The sequence below is a fragment of the Hippoglossus stenolepis genome, chromosome 3, assembly GCF_022539355.2.
Source record: "Hippoglossus stenolepis isolate QCI-W04-F060 chromosome 3, HSTE1.2, whole genome shotgun sequence".
In the NCBI taxonomy this organism is placed as follows: domain Eukaryota; kingdom Metazoa; phylum Chordata; class Actinopteri; order Pleuronectiformes; family Pleuronectidae; genus Hippoglossus; species Hippoglossus stenolepis.
The window spans coordinates 3925297-3950682 of NC_061485.1; the positions used below are offsets into that span (position 1 = coordinate 3925297).

Here is a 25386-nt window from a genome sequence, read left to right on the forward strand (position 1 = left end):
GCCAATCAGAGCAGACTGGGCTTTATCAGGAGGCGGACCCTTAAAGAGACAGGAGCTAAAACCGAGTGTTTGAGACAGAGGCTGAAAAGAGGAGCAGCAGCGATGGACAGTTTAAGGATGGTGACGTGTTTTCTGAACATTTGAGCATGAAAACATTTTTCATTTAATAAAATGATCAACCTGAATATGAGAAGAAATATGTCTCCTTTAAATCATATTGACGACAGGACGTTTGCCACATAACTTAATTTCTCTTAATCCGACTGCCCTGAAAACCACCGGCTTCTCATTTCCCACAGTTTGTACAGAGCAACTAAAAAACAGTAATGACTTGATGCTGTTGTGATTATTGCTTTACAGAATGTAGCTAATTTGTCTGGAAATAGATTTAATATCCCTGCAACGCTGCTACTGGCAAAACAGAGTGAAACACTCTGTTGGATGGTTTGATTGCGATGTAAGTTGATGAGTGTGAGAGAAACTTTCATCTGAAATATTGCCTTGAAGTTAAAACACAGAAATTACTTAGCAAAATATCTTCTTTTTTTTTTTCTTTCTTGTTTTTCTACCATCTTTCACTTTATGTCCGTGAAAGGAAAATAAGCCAAAAATTAAATTCAGACACTTCTGTAAAAAAATCTTGCTTAAATTGCTACATATCTATGTTTTCCTTCATTTACATTGGTTCTAAACCCAAAGTACATAAATTAGTTTCTCCTCTCTCTGTGTAGCGTTTAGCTCATGCTTAGCCTTATCAATTTGTCTGCTAATTAATTAGACGTGTAATCAGGCATGCGGATGCTAACAGCTAATGCTACAATCGTTAACGGTTAACTAGCAAGGCTATCCTTTCCCTCCCTCCGAGGTTTAACACAAGTCAACTAAATCCTTATAGATTAACTTTGGCTCACTCCAAAGGACACTAACAACCATAGAATTCACTTGTTAAAAAAAATGAATCATAAAGTTCCCAAATTAAATACATACACTGTTATTCAACAAACTATAAATGTCTCGACGTTGTGCACGTTGTGTTCCCTTTAAATTCCTATTTTTGTGTCCTTGTTTCTGAAATCGGTGAAACCTGACATGGGTCCAGACAGATCCTTTGTCTCGGATGATGCAAAGAACATTTCATGCTTCCTCTTCCTCCCTCTCTTTCCCCTCACTCCACTCTGAGTCGTACCATGGTTAATCACCGGGTGCCTGTGGATTAGGGCTGTAATTTAGAATAAAGGGGCTGCTTCTCCGCACGGCCCTGAACGCTGCGGCCACGTGGTTGTTTCTGTTCCTTCCTCGGGATGGCACGTGCCATTAGGTAACTGAAGAAGAGGAAGGAAGAAGAAGACACTTGCTGGTTGAGATTGGCAAAGTAGAACCTGTTTTTTTTTTTATAATCGTTAGCCGAAGCCTTTTTTTTAGTTTGAAAGAGGGAGGAGGAATGTTAAAAATCTACTTCTAGAGTTGCAGCTAATTGAAAAGCGTTTCAATACTACAATTAAACTGGGATATACAGCAAGTTTTCAGCCCTACACTGTCAGCCACAAGCCACTACTCCCCCACCCCCATGCTTTTGGAAGCAACTGTGATGTCACGTGTCAGTGCTGCTACATGGGAACAATACTGCCCCCTGCATTTGATGTAACCTGCACAACCAAGTGGAGTTCAGAGCCCATTGAAACCTGGCTGGTTCAAGACTGTTTAAAGACGAGAAAGTCACACATTTCTGTGGTAAGATCTTAGAATTGTAATTTCCGTCACATACTATATTAAATGCAGAAGATTCAGACAGAATCCAGATGTAACACCAGATGTTTGAACTTACAGTGTTTCCACGTTGGGCTTCCGTTGATATGCACCAATGCACATGTGAGAAAAAAGGTTCTGGGTCTTTTATATTTATACGAATTTCAATTAATCCCTTTTGGCTCAAACAGAATCAACTGTTATAGTGGTTCAGACGATCAGATTTCAAATTTGACGAACCACCAGGTAAACTAGGGCCTTGAATCACAATTTTCATTTTCATTCCTACCAAACATAACACTTACTGATTTGACTTAAGGCTCATTGTTGCTGCATTGACGTAGGACAAGAGATGAATCCATCTTAAACAATGTAAACGTCACAACCGTATGTTTTTCTGGTGGTACTTCTCTGTTTAGTCTGTTTCTTCTGTGTTCGTTAGACGGCTCCATTCGGTTCCATATCTAATGTTGAGCATAAATGAGCCTTTAAAAGTGCCCCTGCCCCCCAAAAATGACTATAATCAGTTAAATCAGCTAATGTCTTCATCGATTGCAATGAAAATGTACAGGCCCTTCGAGCATTATGGCACATGGTCTTTGGGAACTCAGAACTTGCTTGTGAGCTGAATAGTTCCACCCAGGAACCAATTGAACAGCTGGCAGTGCAGGTAAAACACATTTTTACTACAGTGCTAACAAACTGGGAGGATAGAAAACCTGCAGAACACCGAAGGGGCCAAATGTGTGACAGAGAACATACGAAAACTGCTCAAGTCAATGTGTTCGAAACCAAGATGTCTCGGTTGGTTACAACAAATGAGTCTCTGGAAGTCTTCTTTAGTCCTGCGGCGCACAGATGCATTCACGTACAACCGGTTGACCCCATGCTCCTGCAAACTGGGAGGCTGGGTGTCTCAAACTATCTGGGGACAGTCTCCCACACTTCCCAGACTGGTGGATGGACAGAAAACACTCAGGGGCCACCCATCCCCTTAATGAGGACACTGAAAGACAACAAGCAGTCCTGGGAGTGAGAATCAAAGGTAGCTGTGAAGAAGGCGCGTAGCTGAAGCAAAGCCGAGCCCGCAGTGTATCGTGGTCCCAACAGGATGTGATCAATGTCGGCAACTGAGCCGTCCTTTGAAGTTTTCTCATTAAGTAATGTTTTTTTGTTTTTTTCGTCAAAGAGATCCGAGGAGAGCAAAAAGTTCTCGTAAGTCTGAGGGGCGATCTGTTGCAACAACAAAAGAAATGTGCCTCCCACGAGTCTCTGGAAAACAGTCTGATACAATATCAAAAGAAATACAGCGCATTTCCAGTGAGCGCCAGGATTACCTACTGATTTGTAAAATAATTTCCAGATGAGGGGAGTGATTCATTCCCTGGTGTGGTTGGACTTGTCGGAGTGCCGTTGTGTAAGATACTGAACAACCTCCCACTCCAGGGGCAGTTCCCCCTGGTCGACCCTGGCGCAGGTCTACAGGCTGTATAAAAAACGTGTCCAAACAGCAAGAGCATCTCGCAAACAACAAAAATTAAACATCTCTGCGTGAGTCTTAGGATCGCTCGCAACACGGCCCGATGGTGCTCTCCAGGGACATCTGGGACGAGTGGCGAATAAGTGGCGCCATTGTCGGGTCCACCATGGAGGAGGTAGGGAAGAGCTTGTACCAGCCAATCACCATCGTGCTCAGGTCCAGCTCCTCCAATAGGATTCGAGCTACACCCATGAAGCATTTGCGGTCCATTCGTCCGTAGTTTCCCCAAACGATCACCTACAAGAGAAAGTCCCAAGACAAAGGTTCATTTCCATGTCGCACAGATACATAAAAGCATTAAACCTGCAGTGTTTATAATAAATACCATCATTATACCTTTAGTATACCTGTATAAATATCACATTATCCAGAATATACTGTTCAAATCAGCAAAGCTCAGTCTGCTACTCATCAGAATTCAGTTTTTTTTTACAAAGGATTTACGTGAACACGACAAGGTCCGTAAATCTAACACATAAAACCGTCAGCGGGTGATGAACAAACTGATGAACTGACGAGGTTTAGATGATAATTACTATAATCCAGATGGTTTTTAATCTGTTCTGAAGCAGGAGAGGATCTCAGCACAGAGCAGAGATGTCAGTCGGTGAATGAAGAGGGATTGTGTGTGTGTGCGTGTGTGTGTGTGTGTGTGCGCGTTATAATGCTGATATGTGCCTGGAAACCTGTGTGAGTCTGTACGTTAGCTGTCCTCTGTCTCCTGACACCCTGATCACATCGGGGCTGAAACAGAGACGGTCCCACATCTTGTCAACCAGTGGACAAAATAATCAATATCAGTCCTCTCACGTGGCGGCCTTGTGTGTCCGTGCATGCCAGCATGCCAATTTCTCTGGCCGTTGTGTGTCTGTGTGTGCGTCTGTGTGTCTGTGATTTCCACAGGGACTCAGAGGCCAAATCTGCTTCAATCTATTCCCTCCATCTCTAAAGAGGGAGAATCTTTCTCTCTTTCTGTCGGCCTGCGATCAGCTCAATCCGAACAAGGCCCTGACCTCAACCACTACGACTGAGGAGAGACAAAGAGAGAGAGGGACGAGAAACGGGTGGAAGATGAAAAATACAGTTCTACTCTCTGGGAATTAGAACAAAGTTAAAAATATATGTACGGCAGACAAAACCTGATTTATTTTGAAAACCGCGTGATGCATTGAAGTGAGGATAAGTACAGACGAGTGACGGATTCGAGGAAACATTGAGTGGACAGCCGCACCAGAAAGTGCACAATATTCAGACATCCTTTGAAAACACACAGTAACGGTGCAGAGCTGGTTCTAAACAAGGCTGTTTGCAAAGCTGTTGTTGGGCTGCGGTGACGCCGGTTGCAGCGTTTTTGAGAATCGTTCACAGAAACAACTTTACACATGACACTGAAACAATTTACAGAGGCTTACAACATTTTAAGCCTTTTTTTTTCGTGGACGTTGAAGTGAAGGATGGTGCGACATAATGTTACCATGGCAGCAGCAAGAAACATAATATAAAAACTGTTTTAAGTGACTTTGTTCTACGATGATGAATCTTAATGTCAGCGAGTACGATGATATTCTAGATACAGTGACAGTGGTCATTTGAAGGTATAACACGACAAGTCTCCATCAAATACTTGACACGACTCTATCGCTGCATAAACAAGACAGAATAATAAAGAACGAGAAAAGAGAGATAAAAGTGACACGTTTTTATAGAAATACACTAAAACCTAGATCTATTGTTGGTTCACTTTTTATTGCTTAAATTCAAATCTTCTTTTTTAGCAACAATGTCTTTTATTCTATGTAAATGAAGTCTGTAGTTTTACATGGACAAACCAGAAAACACCGACCGAACACACGTGGAGAACACAATGAAACTTCCTCCAGTCGGAGATAAGGGAGAGGAAATGAGAAGATGGAGAGCAGAGCGGAGGAGAAGACAGCTGATAATTAGAAAGGAGGTGTTTAGCAGCTAATTACTCAGCGACAGCAGCCGAGCGTCCTCGGGCTGTTTTAAGGCTTTTTTCCCCGACGCCTTTAAAAACCCACAGCTCCGACCTCTGTCACTATTAATCTGCTGTGATTTCTATTGTGTTTTATCAAGTGTAGTGTGAGAATACAGCAAGAACATCCACAGTGTGCGAGTGGGCGTGTTAATAACGAGTTTCAAGAGCTTTTGGTGATGATGGCAGACGCTCAACATTTATTATCCATAGATATTTCTTTTAAGTTGAGTTTATTACTTATAACAGGTGATAATTAGCCTGTTCAGCTAACTCTGATATATTTCCAGTATTTAATCTGTTGAGCAACGACCACCAACAACTAAAGTTAATACTCGAATATAAGATGAATACATGGTGACGTTTTGATTAACACGTGTCAAACATCACGTGCAGTGAATTAAAACTTGGTTCCCCCCCCACGTGACGTGTGTGGGAGTTAAGGAAAGATTTTGAATGAACTTTCTCGGCTCTCTGCAAAATCAGGAAGTGACAAATTGAAAAGCGCTGCTGATTTCAGCGATTTTCATTATGCAGCGTGAATGAGTTTGATGAAACTCAGAGGACAGCGACAGAGACAGCGGATAATTAAGAGGGAGGCGTTTAGTGGCTAATTACACAGAGAAAGGATCAGTGGAGCCGCCTGAGGCAGAGGCCTCTGCACCCAGCGAGGAAACACAGCTTAAAACACACGCGTCGTGTGGAAATGAAACAGCAGTGGAACAGAATGATAAGGAAGAAAACACATTGAAATAGTTGATTAAAAAAATGTATAAAAAATAATACCCCAGCTGAAAAGAAAGGAAAAGAGAATAAATGGAAAAGGTAAAGAATGTAAAGCAGTTTAAAGGAAGGAGAGAAGTGGGAGAGCTCAGAATCGGCTGAGATAAAAAAAAAAGAAAACCTCTCTCATCATCGTCCTCATCCTTTTGTGACATTTCAGATCGTGAGAGCAGCTGAAGTCTGGAAATCAGCTCAAACCGTCTGTCGGTCCCTCGGGTCAGAGCCTCGCTGTGAATGTTAAACTCTCCGGCTGCGTTCTGCCGCCGGCAGGAGACACACGATCCTGGAGGAATCTTTTCACAGCGAGGATCCAGAGCCGTTGGTTTGAGTTCGGTAAACGATCGGTAAACCATCGGTAAATGATCGGCATCATCAGTTTTCTGCCACTGTTTTCTCTGTGGTGTTATTTTATGCTCATTTTCTTATTTCTAACCTAATTCACTTTGTTGGTCACTTCCTTTTGTGCCAGCGGCCATCTTGTGCTGGTGAAATTATTTGGCGCCACGGTATCGACGTCCCACCGATGCACGCACTCGACCAATCGCGAGTCAATCTCAGCTGTCAATCATGACATTTCACTCTGTTTTTACATCATCAAATAAGAAATTAAAACTAAAATGATCAGAAACATGAACACGTGATAAGAACAGCCTAAAATGACAGAAAACATATTACAGAAACATTACGTTTGGTCCATGTCTCATCTGCTAACATGGAGGAGGTGTGACCTATACTGCAGACAGCCACAAGGGGGCGATCAAGAGTATTTGGCTTCACTTTTAAGGAGCTGTCATGTCGTCAATCTTTATTTTCAGTCAAACGTTAGCCTGCTACCACCATAAACTAAGAAGGTGAACAAAGCAAATGTATTCCCATCTTTTAAAACACATTTATTTCAGTTTTCTGAAACAAACCTTGTCTCAACTGACGGAGAACGAGTTTCTTTGTGTGTCAGCGTGTTGTGTGTTATGTGTTGTGAAACTGTGGTGTTGAATGTTGCGTCTCTACCTGCACCACTTTCCCCTGTGGGCTCTCGGAGAAGACCAGGACCTGGTTGTAGAGAGGGTCCAGACTCTTCCTCACCGACTTGGTCTTCTTCTTGGCCACGCAGCTGCCGTTCTCCAGGAGGTAAACTTTGATGTAGGCCGCTGGAACCGCACATCAAAGAAATCAAAGAAAGCTCAAGTCAGGACTCTGCAGCTCTTTTTCAAACCGGCTGCACAGAATTCAGTGACGAGGTCAAAGGTCAAGGTCACTGTGACCTGTTTGTGTGTTTTTGGAGGCATAAAACCATGGTGCAGTATTTCTAGTTTTTTTTGCTATTAGCTATGATTCCTTTATCCTTTTCTTTTTCCATTTGCCTTGTTATTATATTATTATTTTATCTTCTGTCTTGATTTTGATGATTTTAGATTTTGAATTCTATCATTTGCTGGCTTTGATTTTAAATGAGCTCACACGGCCAACAGCCCAAAATAGACGTATGGAAATGTAAAGTCTAAAATGTCTCCCAGAGGAAAGTAGAGGAAATTAGTGGTTTAAGAAAAATGAATCGCAAAAGAACCGATCATTAGCTTCCCTGAAATCTAGACGTCCGCCCACGAGCAACTGTTGTCAGCAGCAGATTCTTCCCCTCGAGGAGACGATAGCGTCTCTACAAAGGGTTTTTATTAACCTGAAATAAATCACTGCTCCGTCATTTTTCACGACATTGATTCATCAGCTGTCCACTGAGTGTTTTTTGATTTCCACTGTGTTCCTGCACCACGCACTCATTAAACAGCTGTGAAGAAGAAAATACAGCTTACTAATTATAGTACAGTACAAACACACACAAACACACACATACACACTCTGAAGCTTTTTGTGCTGCACGTTGCATAAGAAGATTAAAGATTAAACTCTGCCACATTAAAATCTGGATCAAGGTTCTTCTTGGTCTTCGTGTTACCTGGAGTTTCTCTGTTCTTCTCTTCCTCTTTTGTTTTCATCATGTGTTCTTTCTTTCATTTCACATTAAATACGCCCCCCCCCCCCCACCCTTCCATCTCTCGAACATAGTTTTCACCAGATATAGTTTTTGCTTGCTGATGCTGTTTTGTTCTTATGTAATTAGGATCAATGGCTGGTTTTAATATTATGCAACAATCTGAGTTTTTAGTTGTTGTTGTTGTTGTTACACAATCGCAAATACAGTAGAATATACAAATATACAAACATCAGCACAACAGAAAGTCCGTTCAAAGACATAATGGACACACTTCTATTATTTTTTATTATTATATATTTTTAACCAGGCGTTTATCTGTTTTATTGTCTTATTTGATCCATTGTCTTTCGTTAACTTGTTCACATCTGTATTTGCACTGCAGGTAATTTCTGTTTTTTACATCAGTGAAATATTTTGTAAACCTGGTTTTTGATATTATTAAATGTTTATTTCGAGCTGTAAGCAAATTTATGTGACTGTACTTTGATGAAATTCACTAATGCTGGTTTTAATATCACATTTATAACTACATTGATTAAAAAAAAACTATTTATGGACGGAAGAGTTTTATAGAATTTGGTCTGAAACTGGTTTTGGCCACAGCTCAATAACTGCAGCGATAATTATGACAATTTCTCAAACAAATGTCTTGATATGATGTGATGTGATATTGATGACATAATAATAATAATAATTGAAAAAGTTGAAACTGTGTGTGTGTGTGTGTAGCGGGCTCGTGATGCATTTATCAGCAAAGCAGCGTTTTCGTGGAGAGACACCTTTGACCCTTGTGGTCCAGCTGGGTCAGACTCACCTGGAGGTCCCTTCGAGCCCGGTTTCATGGTGAGTCCTCTGGCCTGGACGACCTCCACCTCCAGACCTCCGTTCCTCTCCATCAGGCCGATCTCTACATCGCCTGGACGGATGAGAACACAGGTCACGTGAGAACAGAGGAGGTCAGTGTGTGTTTCATTCCAAGTAAGTACCTTTTAAATCAGTTTTATTAGTGAGGTGTCAGTGCAAAGTCTAACATCAATACACAGCGATGAAAAATATATATTTGTTTTGTAAATTAGGGTGTCCAGTAAACCCAGAAGGAAAAATCATTTATATTAAGTGTGTAAGGATATTTAAGGGAACAAAATAAAAGATGTTGCTCCATCTTGAGCCGTTCCAGATTGAATATTTTCTTTTCCATCGGTGCAGAAAACACAAGTGAATCTCTGGACTTAAACCTCCCTGAGTGACATTAGGAAACATCTACTTTTACAATACTCTCTTTTAGCTCATTGTTTTGATTCGGCTGCACCTCCGCCGTCTTCAAGCAGGTGACGTGAAACTAAAAGAGTCGATGGAGACCAAGATATAACTGGAGCTCGACTAAATGAACATTTCTCTGTGTCCGCTCGATGCTTCAGTAACAAAGTGTTCGCTAACGTGTCCTCTGGCGTGAAATGGATCATTGTGAAACCAAACTTTTCTTCAGTCCACCCACTGAAAGTCACAGTTTCAGCGAAATGTTCCCAAAATGACAAACGCATTCTTTTGAAAGCGACGGAGCGCGGATGACGGCCAAGTTATTCTGGGTTCTGCGACATTATATAACGCTGGAGTGGACAGCAGGTTTGGAGCGGAGCCGGTCCAGTCAGTGTCACTGTTGTCGGGCCAAGGACAGAGTCTGACTGCCAGAGAGGAACCTGACCCACTTACAGTAAATCACTGCTGCATATATCCAGTAAATATAACCTGGAAATTAATAAATGCAGGAGACGATGAGGAGGAACTGCAGCAGGACACGGCTCAGATTTATGAGGCACTTTTTTGTGAAAGGAGAAGTCAACTGGTTCAGTTTTATGAAGAATTAAGGTGATTTTGACCCTCAAAACTTAATATTGTATTGTAGCTCAGACATGAATAAGAGAGGGAGGATTCTCTGTCTGCATGTGTGGGTTTCTCTCGTAAATCAAACCCGAAAAATGTCTGAGTGAGTCCACGTGAGAACACAGCAGGAAAATGTACAGAAAATTGAGCGAGTGGACGTGTTGATGAATTTTCTATCAACTGACAGACGCGAAACTAGAAGACTACAAACGTGTCAGGATGAAAACGAGGTGTCACACATGTTGAGAGCAGCTGAACCTCACCCTGAATATCATATCAACATTTGACTGGACGGGTTCCGACTCACGGCTCTAACACACTCGTAGTTGACGCCAATAAAGATTCAAGACCTTTTGGCGATAATATGTCAAACTTCACAAATCCAGGAAATGTCTGGAAAATTGGGTCCACACCTTTTCTGGAGTTCATGTTTGCAATTTTCTTTTCCCAGAAACCAATCATACAATCTACTTCAAACTTGGCAGGTGTGCTGTGCATTTGGTGCCGTTCAGACATGTGACACATTCAATATTAATACATTTAGAGAAAAAACAGGCAGCCGGCGCTCTGCAGCAGCCGCGGCTCGAACTCATCGACATAAGTGGCTCCGTCAATCACAATCACATTCTCGATGACTTCACGTCTCAAACACGGCTGCATCCGGTACAAAGCAGCGAATCCACGAGTCCAAGCGAGAACAAGAGTCCCACCGATGTGTCATTAGAGCTACAGCAGATCCCTTAATTTCCCTCGGGATGAATATAGTATATATCTGTCGATCTCACGGCTCCTCACGAGCACTGGAGGTGACAGCACATCTCCTGTTTACTTCATTAACGTGTGGAACGTGTTTCTGTTGGCCGTAATAACTTGAACATTTCATTTTCTTAACGTTTGCTCATCACCCAAGAGTGTGGAAGTCTTTTAGACACAGATCCAACATTGTGCTTCTCTATAAACCTTCCATCCATCCATCTTTAATCGATACCGTTTATCCTGTGAGGGTCGCAGGGGGAGCTGCAGCCGATCCTAGCCGACATGGCGAGAGGCGGGTTACACCCAAGACAGATCGCCAGTGTGTCACGGGGCCGACATAGAGAGACACGAGATTATCACGGCTCACATTCACACCTACGGATAATTTAAAGCCTCCAATCAACGGTTTAGACTTTTGAGTCCATAGATATGCAGTAATTATAAGAAATAGATGCGGGTCTGACTGTTGGAATTGAACATATAGCTTCTCTCTGTTGAGGAGAGAACAGGAACGTCCTCTCTCACCCATGGAGGTCGTCGCCAGCGTCTGTCGCCCAACGAACTGGGCGGGTCCCATCCCGTCCAGGAAGTCACTGAACTGAGCATCAGATGCCAGACACATGCCGCTGTAGTTCAGGCTGCAGAGACAAAGGGACAAAGAGACAAAGAGACGGATGGTTAAACACGACCGGGACTCGCAGGTCTTCAGTCAGACAGAGACAGTGACTCAGGGACAGAGGACGACGACAGAAAACAAGAAGAAGTCAGGAGGAAACAGGAAGAGACAAAGAGACTGAGATCAACTAAACTCAGCCTGTTTGACCCCCTGTGTGCTTCACTTGTATGTGTTTGTGTGTTTGCGTGTATTTGTGTGTGTCTGCGTGTTTGTGTGTGTTTGCATCTGCTTGTGTTTGTGTGTTTCTGTGTGTGTTTGCGTGTGTGCAAAGGAATCAGCTCAGAGTGCTTTAGTGGCAGACTGCCAGTTATACTACAACTCTGTGTGTTTCACAGCAGTTAAAGGACAAATCCTCCCTTATATGTGATGATGCTGGTGTGTAGCATCACTCTTTGATTCCCATCATGCATCAGACCGGGGACGAGTGACCAGTTTGTGTGTGATCAGTTTTCTGCTTTAAAGGTTGTGGATTTTAACTTGGATTAATAACGTCATGGCGGTCGCGGTGGCATCCTTATCCAGACATGCTGACGTCCCAGAACTACTGAAATGTATAAATGTTACTCTGGTGTATTTGTTTATTATTTCAGTAGCTGTACATGATTGATTGTGGTCGGGGCTGAGCAGATAAAGACCGGAGCAGATCAGCGAGTCATGTCCTCCTCACACTTTCTCTCCCGGGTTCTCATCAATCTCTCACTTTCCTCTTTCTCTCCTCACGAGAATCCCTCATGTCTCCTCCTCTTCGTCTCTTTAACCTTTCTCTGCCTCGTTCATCCTTTCATGTCACATTTGGGTTTTATTTTACGCTGCTCTGATTGGAGCGTTGCACATTTAAGGAAACAGGTGTATTATTATTTAAACTCAACAGTTCCTTTACCGTGACGACAACCTCACTTCATACAGTAGCTCTGTCTTCAATATTAAATGACGGGAAAGGGGGAGTTTAAATATTTACTGGATTGTTCCAGAAAACAAAGTCTCGCGGGCCGACATTTAATATTAACCTCAGAATGAGCAGCTCAGCAGAGATTACAAAATAATTTACAAGGCAGCTCCTTCCTGTGTGATTAACACAAAATATCACTTAGCAAACATTAGTCCTTCGTGCAGACATCAGCAAACATTAAATTATCACAGGTCATTTTCAATAATTAATATTCCCTCATGCTGCTGAAGTCTCGTTAAACATCTCAGGCTTTGTGTTTTTATGTGGTCACTTAGATGTAGAGAGCGAAGCCAATGCGAAGTGCCTGAAACCTGCATTCTCTCAGATGACCAGCAGTGGGCGACTCCACTGGTTTTAGAAGTCAGTTTCTATAGAAGTCTATGAGAACATGACTCTACTTCTCACTTGATTTATAATGTCAATAAGTATTTTTTCCGAAGGAGTTTATGTCTCAATCTCTTAGTTAATAATTAGTTAATTAGTTTTCAGTGTAAAATCTAATTTGAAAAACTGTTCAAAACCAAACCTGGAAATTAAGACAACATCAAACAGAAGAAAGACAAAGAAGCAGAAGCAGCAGGATTGTTTGTTGTCAACGACGAGGATGTTCATTTTATAATAGACGATAAAGCAAAGTATGCAAGTGGGCGTGGACACCGCCTGTGATTGACAGCCGGTATCGTCCAATGAGTACAGGCTCCACCCACACCACTCCTCCAAATATGGTAACCTCTGGTTTAAAAACAAACAAGATGGCGCTGGTCCAAACTCAAGGGCTTCAAAACGGCAGCTCACACACCAATGGACGACGGTATCTTTCTGAGAATCACATATTTTGTGTGTTGCATGTTCGTATTCTTATGTGTATGTTTTCACTTCATACACGTGCAGTATGTGCTGTGATAAGTAAGTTAAAGTACATGCAATTACTACATTTACATGTTAAATCCTGAGAAATTGTAATAAGATAAAAACCTTTGTGTGTGTGTGTGTGTGTGTAGGAGTGCGGTGACATGCAATAATTCAGGCGACATTAGCCGCGGAGTGGGTATTACTGGGTGATAAAATCCTGAGCTTTAGATTATAGTGTTGGTGTGTGAAGCACATCTGGGGATTATGCTGCTGTTTCCCAGAAAGATGATGCTGGATGTAAACTGTGCTGGAGGCAGGTCGCACACTGGATAAATACATTATTCACCGTCGCTGCTGCAGCTCAGAAAGACAAAACTCTTTATAATCACTTGTCATCAAGTTTTTACAAATGAATGTAGGGAAGAAACTTTTTTACTGGATTAGTTAGAGGCAAATATGGAGCGGTTTGGATGTTTGGAGGATCTGGACCAATGAAAATAGACGTCAGCTTTGTGAGAGTGGATTTATAAACATGCATCAGTTTTCATAACTGTAAAACAATGCCAGGATTAAATATGTGTAACCAACAAAAGACTTCATGGCTTCATGTTTACTACATTGATCATAAACTAGTGACAAGTTTGCCTCCGGCTTATAGATCGTATCCAGTATTTTTGCATTATATCATTTACAATAGAATGAAATCATACATCTTGTCAGGATCTGCTCCTATAGAGGCTCGTTTATGCTCAACGTTAGATGAACAGACGAAGCCTTCTGTGCGTACTCTGCGGATTTGTGCACATCTTTTGAGAACTTCGGACGAAAAGGACAAAATGGGGCAGTACCACCTGAAATCATGGGGGGGCAGCGTAGCCAACAGTTCAAGTGATACGACCACTGGACCTTGGACCTCTTGGACCTCTGCCGTTTACAGCATTTTTTAAAGACGTATATATCACAACCTCAGAAACGTTCGACTCTAGCGCTGCCCTCTAGTGGATGTTTTTCTTATCGGTCATGACAACGTAAAGGACGCATGGGGGCAGTGACATTGATGAAATGGACGGATTGTTTTCTTTGTTAGGAACTCCGTGTTTATGTTCAATTGGGACTTTTGGAAGTTTTGGTTTAGTTTTTGAACTTCCTGTTTTACTTTGTAGTTCTTAACCGATGTCTCTTGCTTGTTTTACCTTCTGTATCTGTCCTGTCTGTCTCTTCTGTGATTGTCTGCTTCACCCTGATGTGTTTCCCATGGACGCATTTGGAGATGGGACGGCCTAGTCGTGTCTTTGAGACACAGTCTGTCACTCTGTCTGTTCGGTTTCCTGTTCCCAGGTGTTGTATAAATGCGTCCATGTGTTTTCAGGACAGTTAAAGTTGGACGAAGCCGCCAGAAACAACAAAAACACAACTCATCGTTTAACATGTCAGGATAACTGAGAGAATGAAACTGAACAGTAGGCAGTTCCCAGTTCAAACATGGCTGCTAAAAGCTATAATAGTGTATCTGTATTAATTAATCACCAGCACCAGTGCACACACACACATACACACCAGCCATTCATCAATAAGTTCATAAGTGTGATTGGATGGAGTTTGCTAACAAAGTGCTTCTTCATGCAGAGGCAGGCACAGCAAGGAGCTTTCCAATCGGTGCACGGAGCCAAACAGCTGATGGAGACATGGACGGACAAGGAGCTCACACACACACACGCACACGCACACACACACACACACACACACACACACACACTCACAGGCAGAAACAACAATTTTGCTTGCAGACAGTAAATGCTTATGGTTTGTATTTTACGAGGATTAAAAAAAATGCTTCTTTGCTAATATTTCAACTGCTCACATGCACAACTCATGCTGTAGTTGCTGGGGGGGGGGGGATATTGTACAACAATAGTTTTAGTATAAACAATCTGGCACCTGGTAAACACAACGTGTGCGTTAATTAGCAGCTTTTCTTGAATCCGTACTCCAGAAAGTATCGTGGTTCTTTTCAAACACTATTTTCAGTTGCGAATTAGCAGACGGAAGCTTTTCAATAAATTCTACCAAACAAACTCAGAGTGAAAACACAGATTGTTAGTTTCCCTCTCTGAATCTCTGTCGTTCTGATGCCTCCTCATTACTTTTCTGTCTTTGTTTACACTTCTGAAAATGAACTTAAATGAAAAGAGATCAAAGCCTCAGTTTGATAATTCCAGAATTATCATGAAACAATCGATAACTTTCTGTTCCTCAAAGCAGGATCTTTGGTTATCGGGGTAACTTCAGGTTTAGGTTCAGTTAAGCCGGATATCATAAAGAAATCCTGCGTCTCTCGCTTCCTTACACAGGATGTCGTGTTCCTACTTGAGAGTAAACCGGTCATCGCTGCCATATTTATCATTATATGGGAAACAAACTCAACCAGATTGTCTCGCAGCATAAACAGAATATTTGCATTTTCCCCAAATAAAATGGGACTATTAATATTCATGCAAACGCATTCGATGATGCAATCATCCGCTCTGAGTGTCCACCTCTCCTCTTGTTTTCCTCCCGTCACTGTTTGTCTCTGAACGCTCCTCCCAGCCCCCATCGCTCGGGCGGACGTGTCTCGTTACGCAACTGCAGGAATTCAAGCTGGTAGCCAGGTTGGCACTGATCTGCATGGGGCTGTGTGTGTCTGTGTGTGTGTGTGTGTGTGTGTGTGTGTGTGTGGTACTACACTTGCATTGCTGATGTCATAGACACTTTTCCACCGGGCTTTACTGTATGCTTTGTGTGTGTGTGTGTGTGTGTGTGTGTGTGTGTGTGTGTGTGTGTGTGTGAACCATAATCCAAACCCCTGCTGACTGCTTCTTTTTGATGGACGACAGAAACCATCAGTTCATCGTCTCCGGCGATGCAAATTAAATGGAAACACAAAAGAAAAACGCTCGAGGGCAGTTTCAGAGAGAAAAACCTTCATCGACACTAAACAGTCCTGCAGATCGATACTGCACCGAAACACAAAGTAAAACTATTTCCGTCCACACAAGCGTTTTGTCTCTCTATCAATTTTAATCCCCGTCCATAATAACATGCTTAAAAACACAAATCATGTGACCACTCACTCCGCTCCTGCTGGACACCTGAATTGCGGTAGATTGTAAAAAATAGCAGCTCGTCTCCTACGAACAGTTTTATCTTTGTGAAATACAGAATTTAGCTGCACAAGACTTGTGAGCAAAGATAAAAATTGGCAGTAACACTTGTGATTGATCTCCATGTTGTGTTCCACTGAGGCTGATGCCGGCTGATTTTCTTCTGTGTGACGGGAGCCTTACGAATCAGCGAAGGCTACATCGTGACCAAAAAGTGTTTCAAACTCAAACAGGGTCGGCAGCGTTTCCCTCCTTCTCTGTTTTACTGGCTCTGAACCAGTGTGAAGTGGAGTGTGAACTCCAGGCGGATCTGTAGCAGAGTTAATGTAGTTTCAAACAAAAACTTGGATGTAGTCTTAAATTTGGAGGTACTGGTGCCTAAACGGTGCCTGAACCAAAGCAGACCAGCTTTTTTGTTGCCAAGGAAAACCTGTCGGAACCAGATTTAGTTGTTTTCAAAGTTGTGTTTGTGTTAGTTTTGTTTACTCACTTGCCCTCGGAGCCGTAGCTGTTCATGCTGTCCTCTATGGACTCGTGACTGGCCTGACGGACCGTCCGACTCGGCATCTCGACAGCCAGACCTGTCTCTGTGCTCCTCTGGATGCCTCCCTTCAACTTCCTGCCCTCTGTGTCCACTGTGGGCGAAACCAACACAAATACATCTTGAGTTCAGCTGCAACACACACGTGTGAAAACAGCGCAGTGCAAGTGAAGAAAACAGTATCGTCCTTGAAATGATTTGAGGTGAACTCATTGCTATTTTAGGATCATTACCTTCGCTAGAGGTTGTGTTTTCAAGGGTTGGGCCATGACCCACGGAACAACCCATTAAATTTAGCCGTGGATCCGTATGAAAGAGCATATTCAGAATAATTTTTCCACCGTCTCTAGGGCATTCATCAACATCTTCGTAAATTTCAGAAAATGTTTGCATATCTGCTGTTGGGGCCTCGTTTCATTGCCTCCTGCCCTCAGCAGGATTTAGTTTTTGCCCTCATTGCTGTTGTGGTGTAACTGTTAATGTGTTTTTCCTGCCGTGACCTCATCAGTGTCAGAGAAGGACGAGCACGGCGATGAGAAATCACTTTAACAAGGCCGAGGACAAAAGCCCCGGATTCCCCCTCAGAGCGAAGACATACATCTTATTGCAAAATAGACCAGGAGATCGATGCACGGCTCGTTTTATGGGACCGAGCTGCAAGGTGTTCTGAGTGTGTGTGTGTGTGTGTGTGAGAGAGTGTGTGTGTGTGTGTGTGTGTGAGTGTGTGTGTGTGCGAGTGTGAGTGTGCTGATGGAGGTTAGGTTTATAATGAAGTGCTCTTACAGGAGGTCTTTGACCTTGTTTTTAGAACAGGACGGGGAAGTTGTTTTCCTTTAATAGTGAGGACACACACACACACACACACACACTCATAATCTCACACGCACACAATCATGACTTCATTGACTTGCAATCATTTTCCGGAGATTTACTGTAACCTTGAGCATAACAACTACTAAACCTTCCCCCGTATTCTAATAATAACCTAAACCCACCCATAACCTTAACGTCAACTTCAACTTAAACCTAACTTACTCACACACACACACAGACACACACACAGTACCGAGACCATGTGACACTGTTTTCTTTAAAAAGGTCGAGTGGTCATTTTCTTTTACTCTGAATTTTCTGACTGAAAGTTAAAATCGATGAATTAAGATCCATCTTTCTGCTCCTCCCTCCTCAGCCTGCAGCTCCTGATCAATTCCAGACGACGTCGTCTCTTTCTCCTCAGACAGTTTCAATCCCCTTAATGGAAAGAAAAGTCGCTGGCACACACACTCCCACACACATACATACATACAAATTATGAAGTTAGTTCTGCAGTTATTAAAGCGCGACCTAGAATGGTTCTATTTCTATCGTGCCCACGTGGGACGGGCTGTTGGCAGATCTGGGTTAAAGCTCCTGTTCCCTGACTGGTTCTGTACGATCAGTGATCTCCTGAGCAGAGCTGCCACTCAGCTGCTGTCAGCACGACCCAGCGCAAAGGTCAATAGAACCTGGAACTACACATACTGTATATTAGTATCACGGGAAATAATCATTCCACTTTAATCTTCTTTTGTTTTTTTTTAAGCAATGTAGGTTAGTTTTCCCTCCGTCTGCTTGTGGTTTTCATTTCTTTAAAAGTCTGTGGCTCCAGAGATCAGTTGGCAATTTGTTGCTTCTATCAAAAGTGGAAATGCAGACATAAACATATTTAATGGTGGTGGCAGACAGACACATTAGTCCTTCAGCAGAATTGAACCAGAGACATTTTAGTTACATGCTGTGTGAGCGTAAAAAACACCAGACGATAATGATCCCTAGAAATCAAGTGATGCCGAGATAAAAATAATATTTTCCTGCTCAGAACGAACTATAGGAGACATCTTGTAAATGTTTATTTATATATATTTAACTGTTCAATCTGTCACAAGGTGAAACATTCACATTGGCCTAACATGGGCCAAAACTGACTGAAGCTGAACGTGTACCCAGTGGGGACACCAGGCGACATTTTGTGGAATCCGTTGTATTCAGTAGATATCTACACAAAAACACAAAGAATGATAGATTTTCTAGGTGTTTTATGTCCAGACGACATTTTGGCTCTTCTCTTTTAACAGCATATGAACGCAGATAAATTAAAAAGCATAAAGCCGATTTTAAAACAAAAACTAAAAGGCCCCAAAATCTTGTCCCTACATAGGATATTTTAAAGATTATCGAGCAACTAATGAGCAACTCACAAGTTTACATTTCAAATGATTTCACAATGCAAATGACAAAGGTCGTAACAATACGAACCTGCATTTACATGTTTCATTCCAAACATCCACTCAACGTTATCGCTCAGCGTGATTAACTGTGAGTTGTAGAGGACGGAGGCTTAAAGCTCAAGGGTTGTAAAGATTACAAGCAGCAGAAATTAGGTCAGAATGAAGTTTTAATGCTCGTGTGACCTGATGAGCAACCTGAACAGCCACATTCAGACCCCTGGAGTTGTAAAATAAACTTCCTAATCCTAATCTTGCCCCACATCTGGATTTACCAGCCACCAAATCTGCTTTGCTCTCAGCCCTGCAGCCGAATGCGCACCATTGTGTTGAGAACAGTCACGAGTCACGCTCGTCTTTACCAGCATCAAAACACACACAGGTTACTCTCGTGAAACCAAACATCAATTCAGAAACACAGTCAATGATTTCTTTACCTAATGCAAAAAACTGGAAAGGTAGAACATCTTTTCACCCACAGGATTAAACTAGATACAGAAAATGTTTCAATAGAGAGAATGACAGTTCCCAGTCTTTAATAAAACCTGGAAAACATCCTCTTCTAAACTAAATACTCACACAAAGACCAAAATCTCCCTGATCTCCACAGTATCACAGAACATGACGGCATGAACACAAAACACGTGTAAAAACATATTCACGAACACACAGAGTAGAAAAAACACATGTTCTCTTCTCTATTAATTATTTTTCTTCTGTCTCCTTCCTTTGCTCTGCAACACTCGTTATATAAACCTGGTCTATAACTTCCTATAATTCTCCTGTCTTCGTATTTTGTTGTATTGTATTTTTGTTAGTTTGTTTTTATTTGCTTAGTATTTTATTATACATCTACTTCTTTGCTTATTTTGTAGTTTCTTTCCTTCACAGTAATTTACTCTTTACATAAATCACCTCGTGACTTTGGACACTTCAAATTGTTATTTGTATAAATTAAAATACAACATATATAAACTTAAAAAGTTACTGAAAACGTCTCAGTAAAATGTAAATAGTGTTTTGTTAAAATCCAGTAAAATGTTTGAGCTGTTTTCTGATTATCATGTAATAATAGAAATCCACAATTCCTCAGCAGCCAGTAAAGTTATGCATTTGTTTGCAAAGTAAAAGTGTTTCTGTTCATGCATTGTGTTCATTTACATAATTATGTGGATGTCCTCTATTCTGCCGAAACTGACAATGCATTTACTTCTGTCAGACAAAAGTTGTTGCTGCTTTGGGAGAAAACACAACCTTATACAATATTATACAGTATCTGTGCTTCTGTCTCAACCCTGTGTTTGCTTGATAAAGTGCTCTTTTAAAAATACTAGTGGCCACAGCAGGGGTCCTACTTTGTAATAATGGTGCCACAATGCAACGCTGCACAATTTATTGGGGGTAATGAGTGAACAAGGGAGTGATTCCGGACACAGCTTGTGTCATCGGCAGGGACAGAAATAAAGACACAGTTGCCAAGGACAATGATGTGGTTACTACGGAGACCATAGTGGAAGCTGAGCCCGTAGTGAGGACGCACAGCGGCATGTCATTTTCTACTTTTCCGTGTGTGTGTGTGTTTGTGTACGTGCACTTCCAGACACTTTGACTATAAGCCCTTACAGAGTGAGGACATTTTGGCCAGTTCTCACTTTCAGGGTTAAGACTTGATTTTGTGTTTCAGGTTAAAAATTGTTTCAGGTTTTATTTGGTTCAAAAAGAAAGAAACAAACCGTGGGTGAGGGTTTGTTTCTGTGTGTGTGTGTGGTGTTTGTATTTCTCATATTGTTGGGACCTAAATCTTTTTTGCACATTATGAGGACTTGTGGTTCTTATGGGGACAAAGATTAACAATATGTTTATTGTCCATACAGGGAAATTGTCTTGCAGCCAAGATGTACACAAACACACATTCACAGACACACAACACCAAGAAGGAAATGGATGTAGGTCAATGTAATGTCCTCTGAAGTCAAAGACACAACTCTGTGTGTGTGTGTGTGTGTGTGTGTGTGCGTGTGTGTGTGTGTGTGTGTGTGTGTGTGTGTGTGGCCTCCTGTCACCTCTCCTCACAGGTGTTGCATTGAGTCAGGGTAAGACTTACATAACGAACACAGCAGGTGGATAATGGCGGGAGACACATCAACCACTCTGTTCCGCTGCGACCCTTCCATGCCGCTGATGGGATATTATCTCCGTTCCATTCAATCCAATTCAACGTGCTTTATCTGTCGCGGAGTGAAAGGCAATCTTGCCAGGCAATCAGGATAAAAGATTACAATTTAGCAGATCGGCAGCTTTTCTTATTTACAATATTTCTACACTGATTCTCTTCATCCCCGACACTCAGGTCTGTGGCTCCTCCTCTGTTCCTCATCGCTCTCCATGTCTTTAAGCTGTTTAACATCTTGTATTATCCCCTGTTCCCACTAACGCAGATATTTAGCACACAAAAAAAAAGTTCCCTCTGCATTTTCCAAAACTCTGATAACTGTGTATCCAGATGTCAATCAGAGCATTTGGGAAACATTGACATCACAGTTTACTTTGCACATCCTCACTGTTGCTTTGTGCCATGAGAACGTCCCTGAAACAACAGCAATGGCAGCTTACATTGTGCATCACTGCACCACATTACCGACATTCACAGCCATCTGCCTAACTCAATAATCCACAGCGTTTTTTCACTGGTAATTGATTAATCATGAATGTGGACTTTATCAACACCTGCTGGACAGGTATGATTTTGTAGTCGTTTTTGTGTTTTGAAAAACGAAGGTTGTGTGGACGGAGATGTTTTTCTAAAATGAAGGGGTCTTGCTCGCTCTGCCAGTTAAGTCACAAAAAAAGGTCTCAAGATAAACTGTGTTTCGATTGTAATGCAGAGGTTAGCATCTGCTGGGAAAGCCATGCTGGACCACTTTTTCCCTCTGTGACCAGCTGTTGTTTATTTGTTTCCAGATGTTTCAGGTCTGGTCCCTTCACATGAAATCTGGAAGTCGCTAGTCACAGGAATCAGAAAGTGTGTTAATATCCACTTTCACAACCTGGTTTCTCCCCTTCCTTGAACCTATCTATGTCAGTGACTCACACCCGTGTCCTACTAAGGTCAAAACATGATTAAACATCTGCAAGAAAAGATTTCATTATCATGGATGATTGTAATATTTTACTCAAACACAATCTGCCTTCCTCTGTGCTCTGTACAGGTACTTCAAGGAGAGAAAAATGCATGAGAAAATAACGCACTTCACTCTCAAGTATCCTGGTGAATGTAGATCACAGTGTGCGATGCGGAGCACCCACTGTGATGTAGCACAAAAAAGTATCTGATGTGACGCACAAAAAGTTGTGATGTAGCAATCAGAGAGCGGGGACTCATTAGTTTGTCTCCCAGCAGAGACACATTAATGAAAGCAGAACAGATACAAAAATAGCTGCTCCCCATTCAGCCAACACACTGACTGACAGACAGGGAGGCTGTAACGAGGTGGGTCGCACCTTGTGGCCTAGTAAATGACTCAGAACCAATTTAGACCTCAGAGGAAAAATACCACAAAGAGCCGATGGTTTCTAGCAGCCACCGATCCAAGAGAATTTTGCCGGCTACACCTAGTTAGTCGTTAGTTAGTTGCTAGTTAGTAAATTAAGATAAAGTTTATAATATTAGGTCTACGATAATATAAAAGATGAGGTACGTTATCCAAAGTGAAAATGTCTCATAGTTTTATAGCAAACGTAGCTGTGTAAGCTCACTAACAACAAAGGCGTATGAAGGATGAATAGGATTTTGGCAAGTTTTTACATGCTAATGCTTCTACAACGTACAAAAGACAAATGTCAAATAGTTTTTTTACGACAAATTAGGCTATGTAAGCTAACATCAAATGTGTTAACATACAGCTACACTAGGCTAAATATCCAGCAGGAATGTTTTTACATGCTAACGCTCGAAAGCTAAAATATCAACAGATCGTTAATAAAGATGGAAGAGACATCTCCTCCTGTTTTATAGCATCAAAGCTAATCATTGGGGTAAAACATGGAGGAGAATGTGGGCGATAAAAAGCATTGTCGAGTCTATTTATTACACATTTCTATACATTTGAACAGCAACCTCATATACGAGTCAGTATTTAGTATATAGATCCACGACTCTCACAGGGGAAGGGAGCAGGTACATGGGGGGTAATCAAAGAGCTCCTAACGCTGCTGGTGTTACTGAAGCATTGTTCAGACTCTTCTTCCTTCTCTCTTTTGAACTCCTTTAAGAACATTTCAAAACTCTCAAACTTCACACACATCTGATGCTGTGTTGGCCCCATAACCCCACACTGAGTTCGCCCTGGCAGCTAATGAAGACAGTCTGGGTGCGTCTCCTCATCTGGAGAATGAGAATAAAACATCACGATGCATTTGAGCTCGACCTAATTTCACACACGCAGTCTAGGACGAAAAGAAGACGTCTCAAAATGCTTCTTCAGGTGAGATTCAGAACTTTCTAGACATTCATCTTCATTAAAGACATGCTTGCATTTCCGCTTTCTTTAAAAAAACATTGTTATCTGTCATTTCTCCAAGCAGCAAGTTATCTCTCCATCTACTAAAACCTTCTCTCCTTCTGAAATACAAGCAACACAATGACAGAAACAAGGGCCAGGTGATGCTGCATATTGGATGAGTGAGTTGTTAAATAAAACAAAAATAAATATACTGCAATATCCAGTGGGTAAAATCGCTCCGTCACCCTCAGCCCATTCATTTCAAACAGAGAGAAATTCTGGCGTAAGGCGTTTGTCAGAGTGAGACGGAGGAGAACGAGGATCCTGGGAGGCACTGGGAGAGTTTGGCATTCATTTGAAAAATTACTTTCCCGTTGAGGTGCTACAGCCGATGATGAGTGATGACTAAGGCCGGAGATGAATAAGAAGCGGCTTTTTGAAACCTGGCACTGAAAGCGATGGGCGAAGCAGAATGTTGCGGGGCCAGAAGATGGAGTCAGGGCTTAATTACTTTATGTGGTAACGTATGTTAATAAGAAATGCTATATGCCAAGAAGAAGTGGTGCACAGCGGAAGACCATTAGTGAAGAACCATTTCTGAGTGCTGCAAGCCAGTAGAACAAAAACAAGCCATACTACCCAGTGGAATAACTCCTGTAGGACCTCATTTCCTGATACATCACTTCCTTGTCTACCACAAAAGTACAAGAGCAAATATCCTGCCCCTTCTCACTCAGAACGAGAGGTTGGCGCTGTCCTCTCTGTAAAAGCCAAAGAAACTAAAACGAAACAAAACAGTGGAACCACTGGTCTTTGTATTCAAGACAGATGCTGTTGATTTAATGTTCTATTCGAATCCTGAGGAAGACAAAGTACAAAAAAAAACACTGGAACAAAACAGAAGGTTGCTAATGGGATTGAAGCACCTGATGCTGGAGGACTTTAATATATTCCTATTGGGTTGCAGACCTGAAGGTCTCCAGACATAAGGTCCCTCCACCATCACTACTAAATAAAGATGGTGGACGCACCTGATCCTCCTCCCACTATCCAGAAATGAAGCCAAAATATCCCTGATACAAAAGCTGTCATCTTGCTCTGATGAGATAAGAAGCTTAACTGCATTTTATATCATCAAACAACTAATTAAAACTAAACGTGTCAGACACATGAACACTCCGTGCCCCATCTGCTTACATGGAGGAGATGGGGATTTGTGACCTATACTGCAGTCTGCCACTAGGGGGCGATTAAGACGCTGTGGCTTCACTTTTGAGGAGCCGTCATGTTGTCTATGCTCCCAACTCTCCTGACATTTTACACCATGTTAGTGTACGTCATTGGCAAAATAATCACTTGAGATTTCTTATAAAATAATCGATTGGAAAACCGTAACACTTTCATAGGGAAATTAAATAACAGCAGCATTGATGTTACAAAGTGTTATAAAATAATAAAGGTTCACCGTGTGGTTGAAAGGAATCGATTCAAAGCTGGTGACACTGTTTCTGTGCGTGAGTCGATTGATTTCACATGTCACACGTCCTCCTCCTCTTCCCTGCAGGGGGGAAATTTCTCCTGAAAATTAAAGTGGATGTTTTCAACCGTCTGGGCTCGGAGCAAACGGAGCGTCTCAGTGACCTGTGGGAAAGTTATTGATCGGGCCTGCAGCTGCCAATCCTCTGGTTAAACCTTTGTATTGATTAAACATTTTCTGTGGTAAAAGTTCACATTCATCATTGGTTTGTTAATGAGTTTTCAAGCTGC

General features: G+C 41.9%; 1 protein-coding gene across 1 annotated transcript in view; it reads right to left on the reverse strand.

The window, feature by feature from the left end:
- Positions 1–1593: 1593 nt before the first annotated feature.
- Positions 1594–25386, reverse strand: part of rims4 (regulating synaptic membrane exocytosis 4) — a 36024-nt gene continuing 12231 nt past the window's right edge. Inside the window, exons 2-6 of the mRNA XM_035151175.2 lie at positions 16803–16947; positions 11218–11330; positions 8870–8971; positions 7074–7213; positions 1594–3523 (exon numbers count right to left, since the gene is read on the reverse strand). Coding sequence (XP_035007066.1) covers positions 3305–3523; positions 7074–7213; positions 8870–8971; positions 11218–11330; positions 16803–16947 — 719 coding nt within the window. The 3' untranslated portion in view covers positions 1594–3304. The remainder of the gene's footprint in view (positions 3524–7073; positions 7214–8869; positions 8972–11217; positions 11331–16802; positions 16948–25386) is intronic.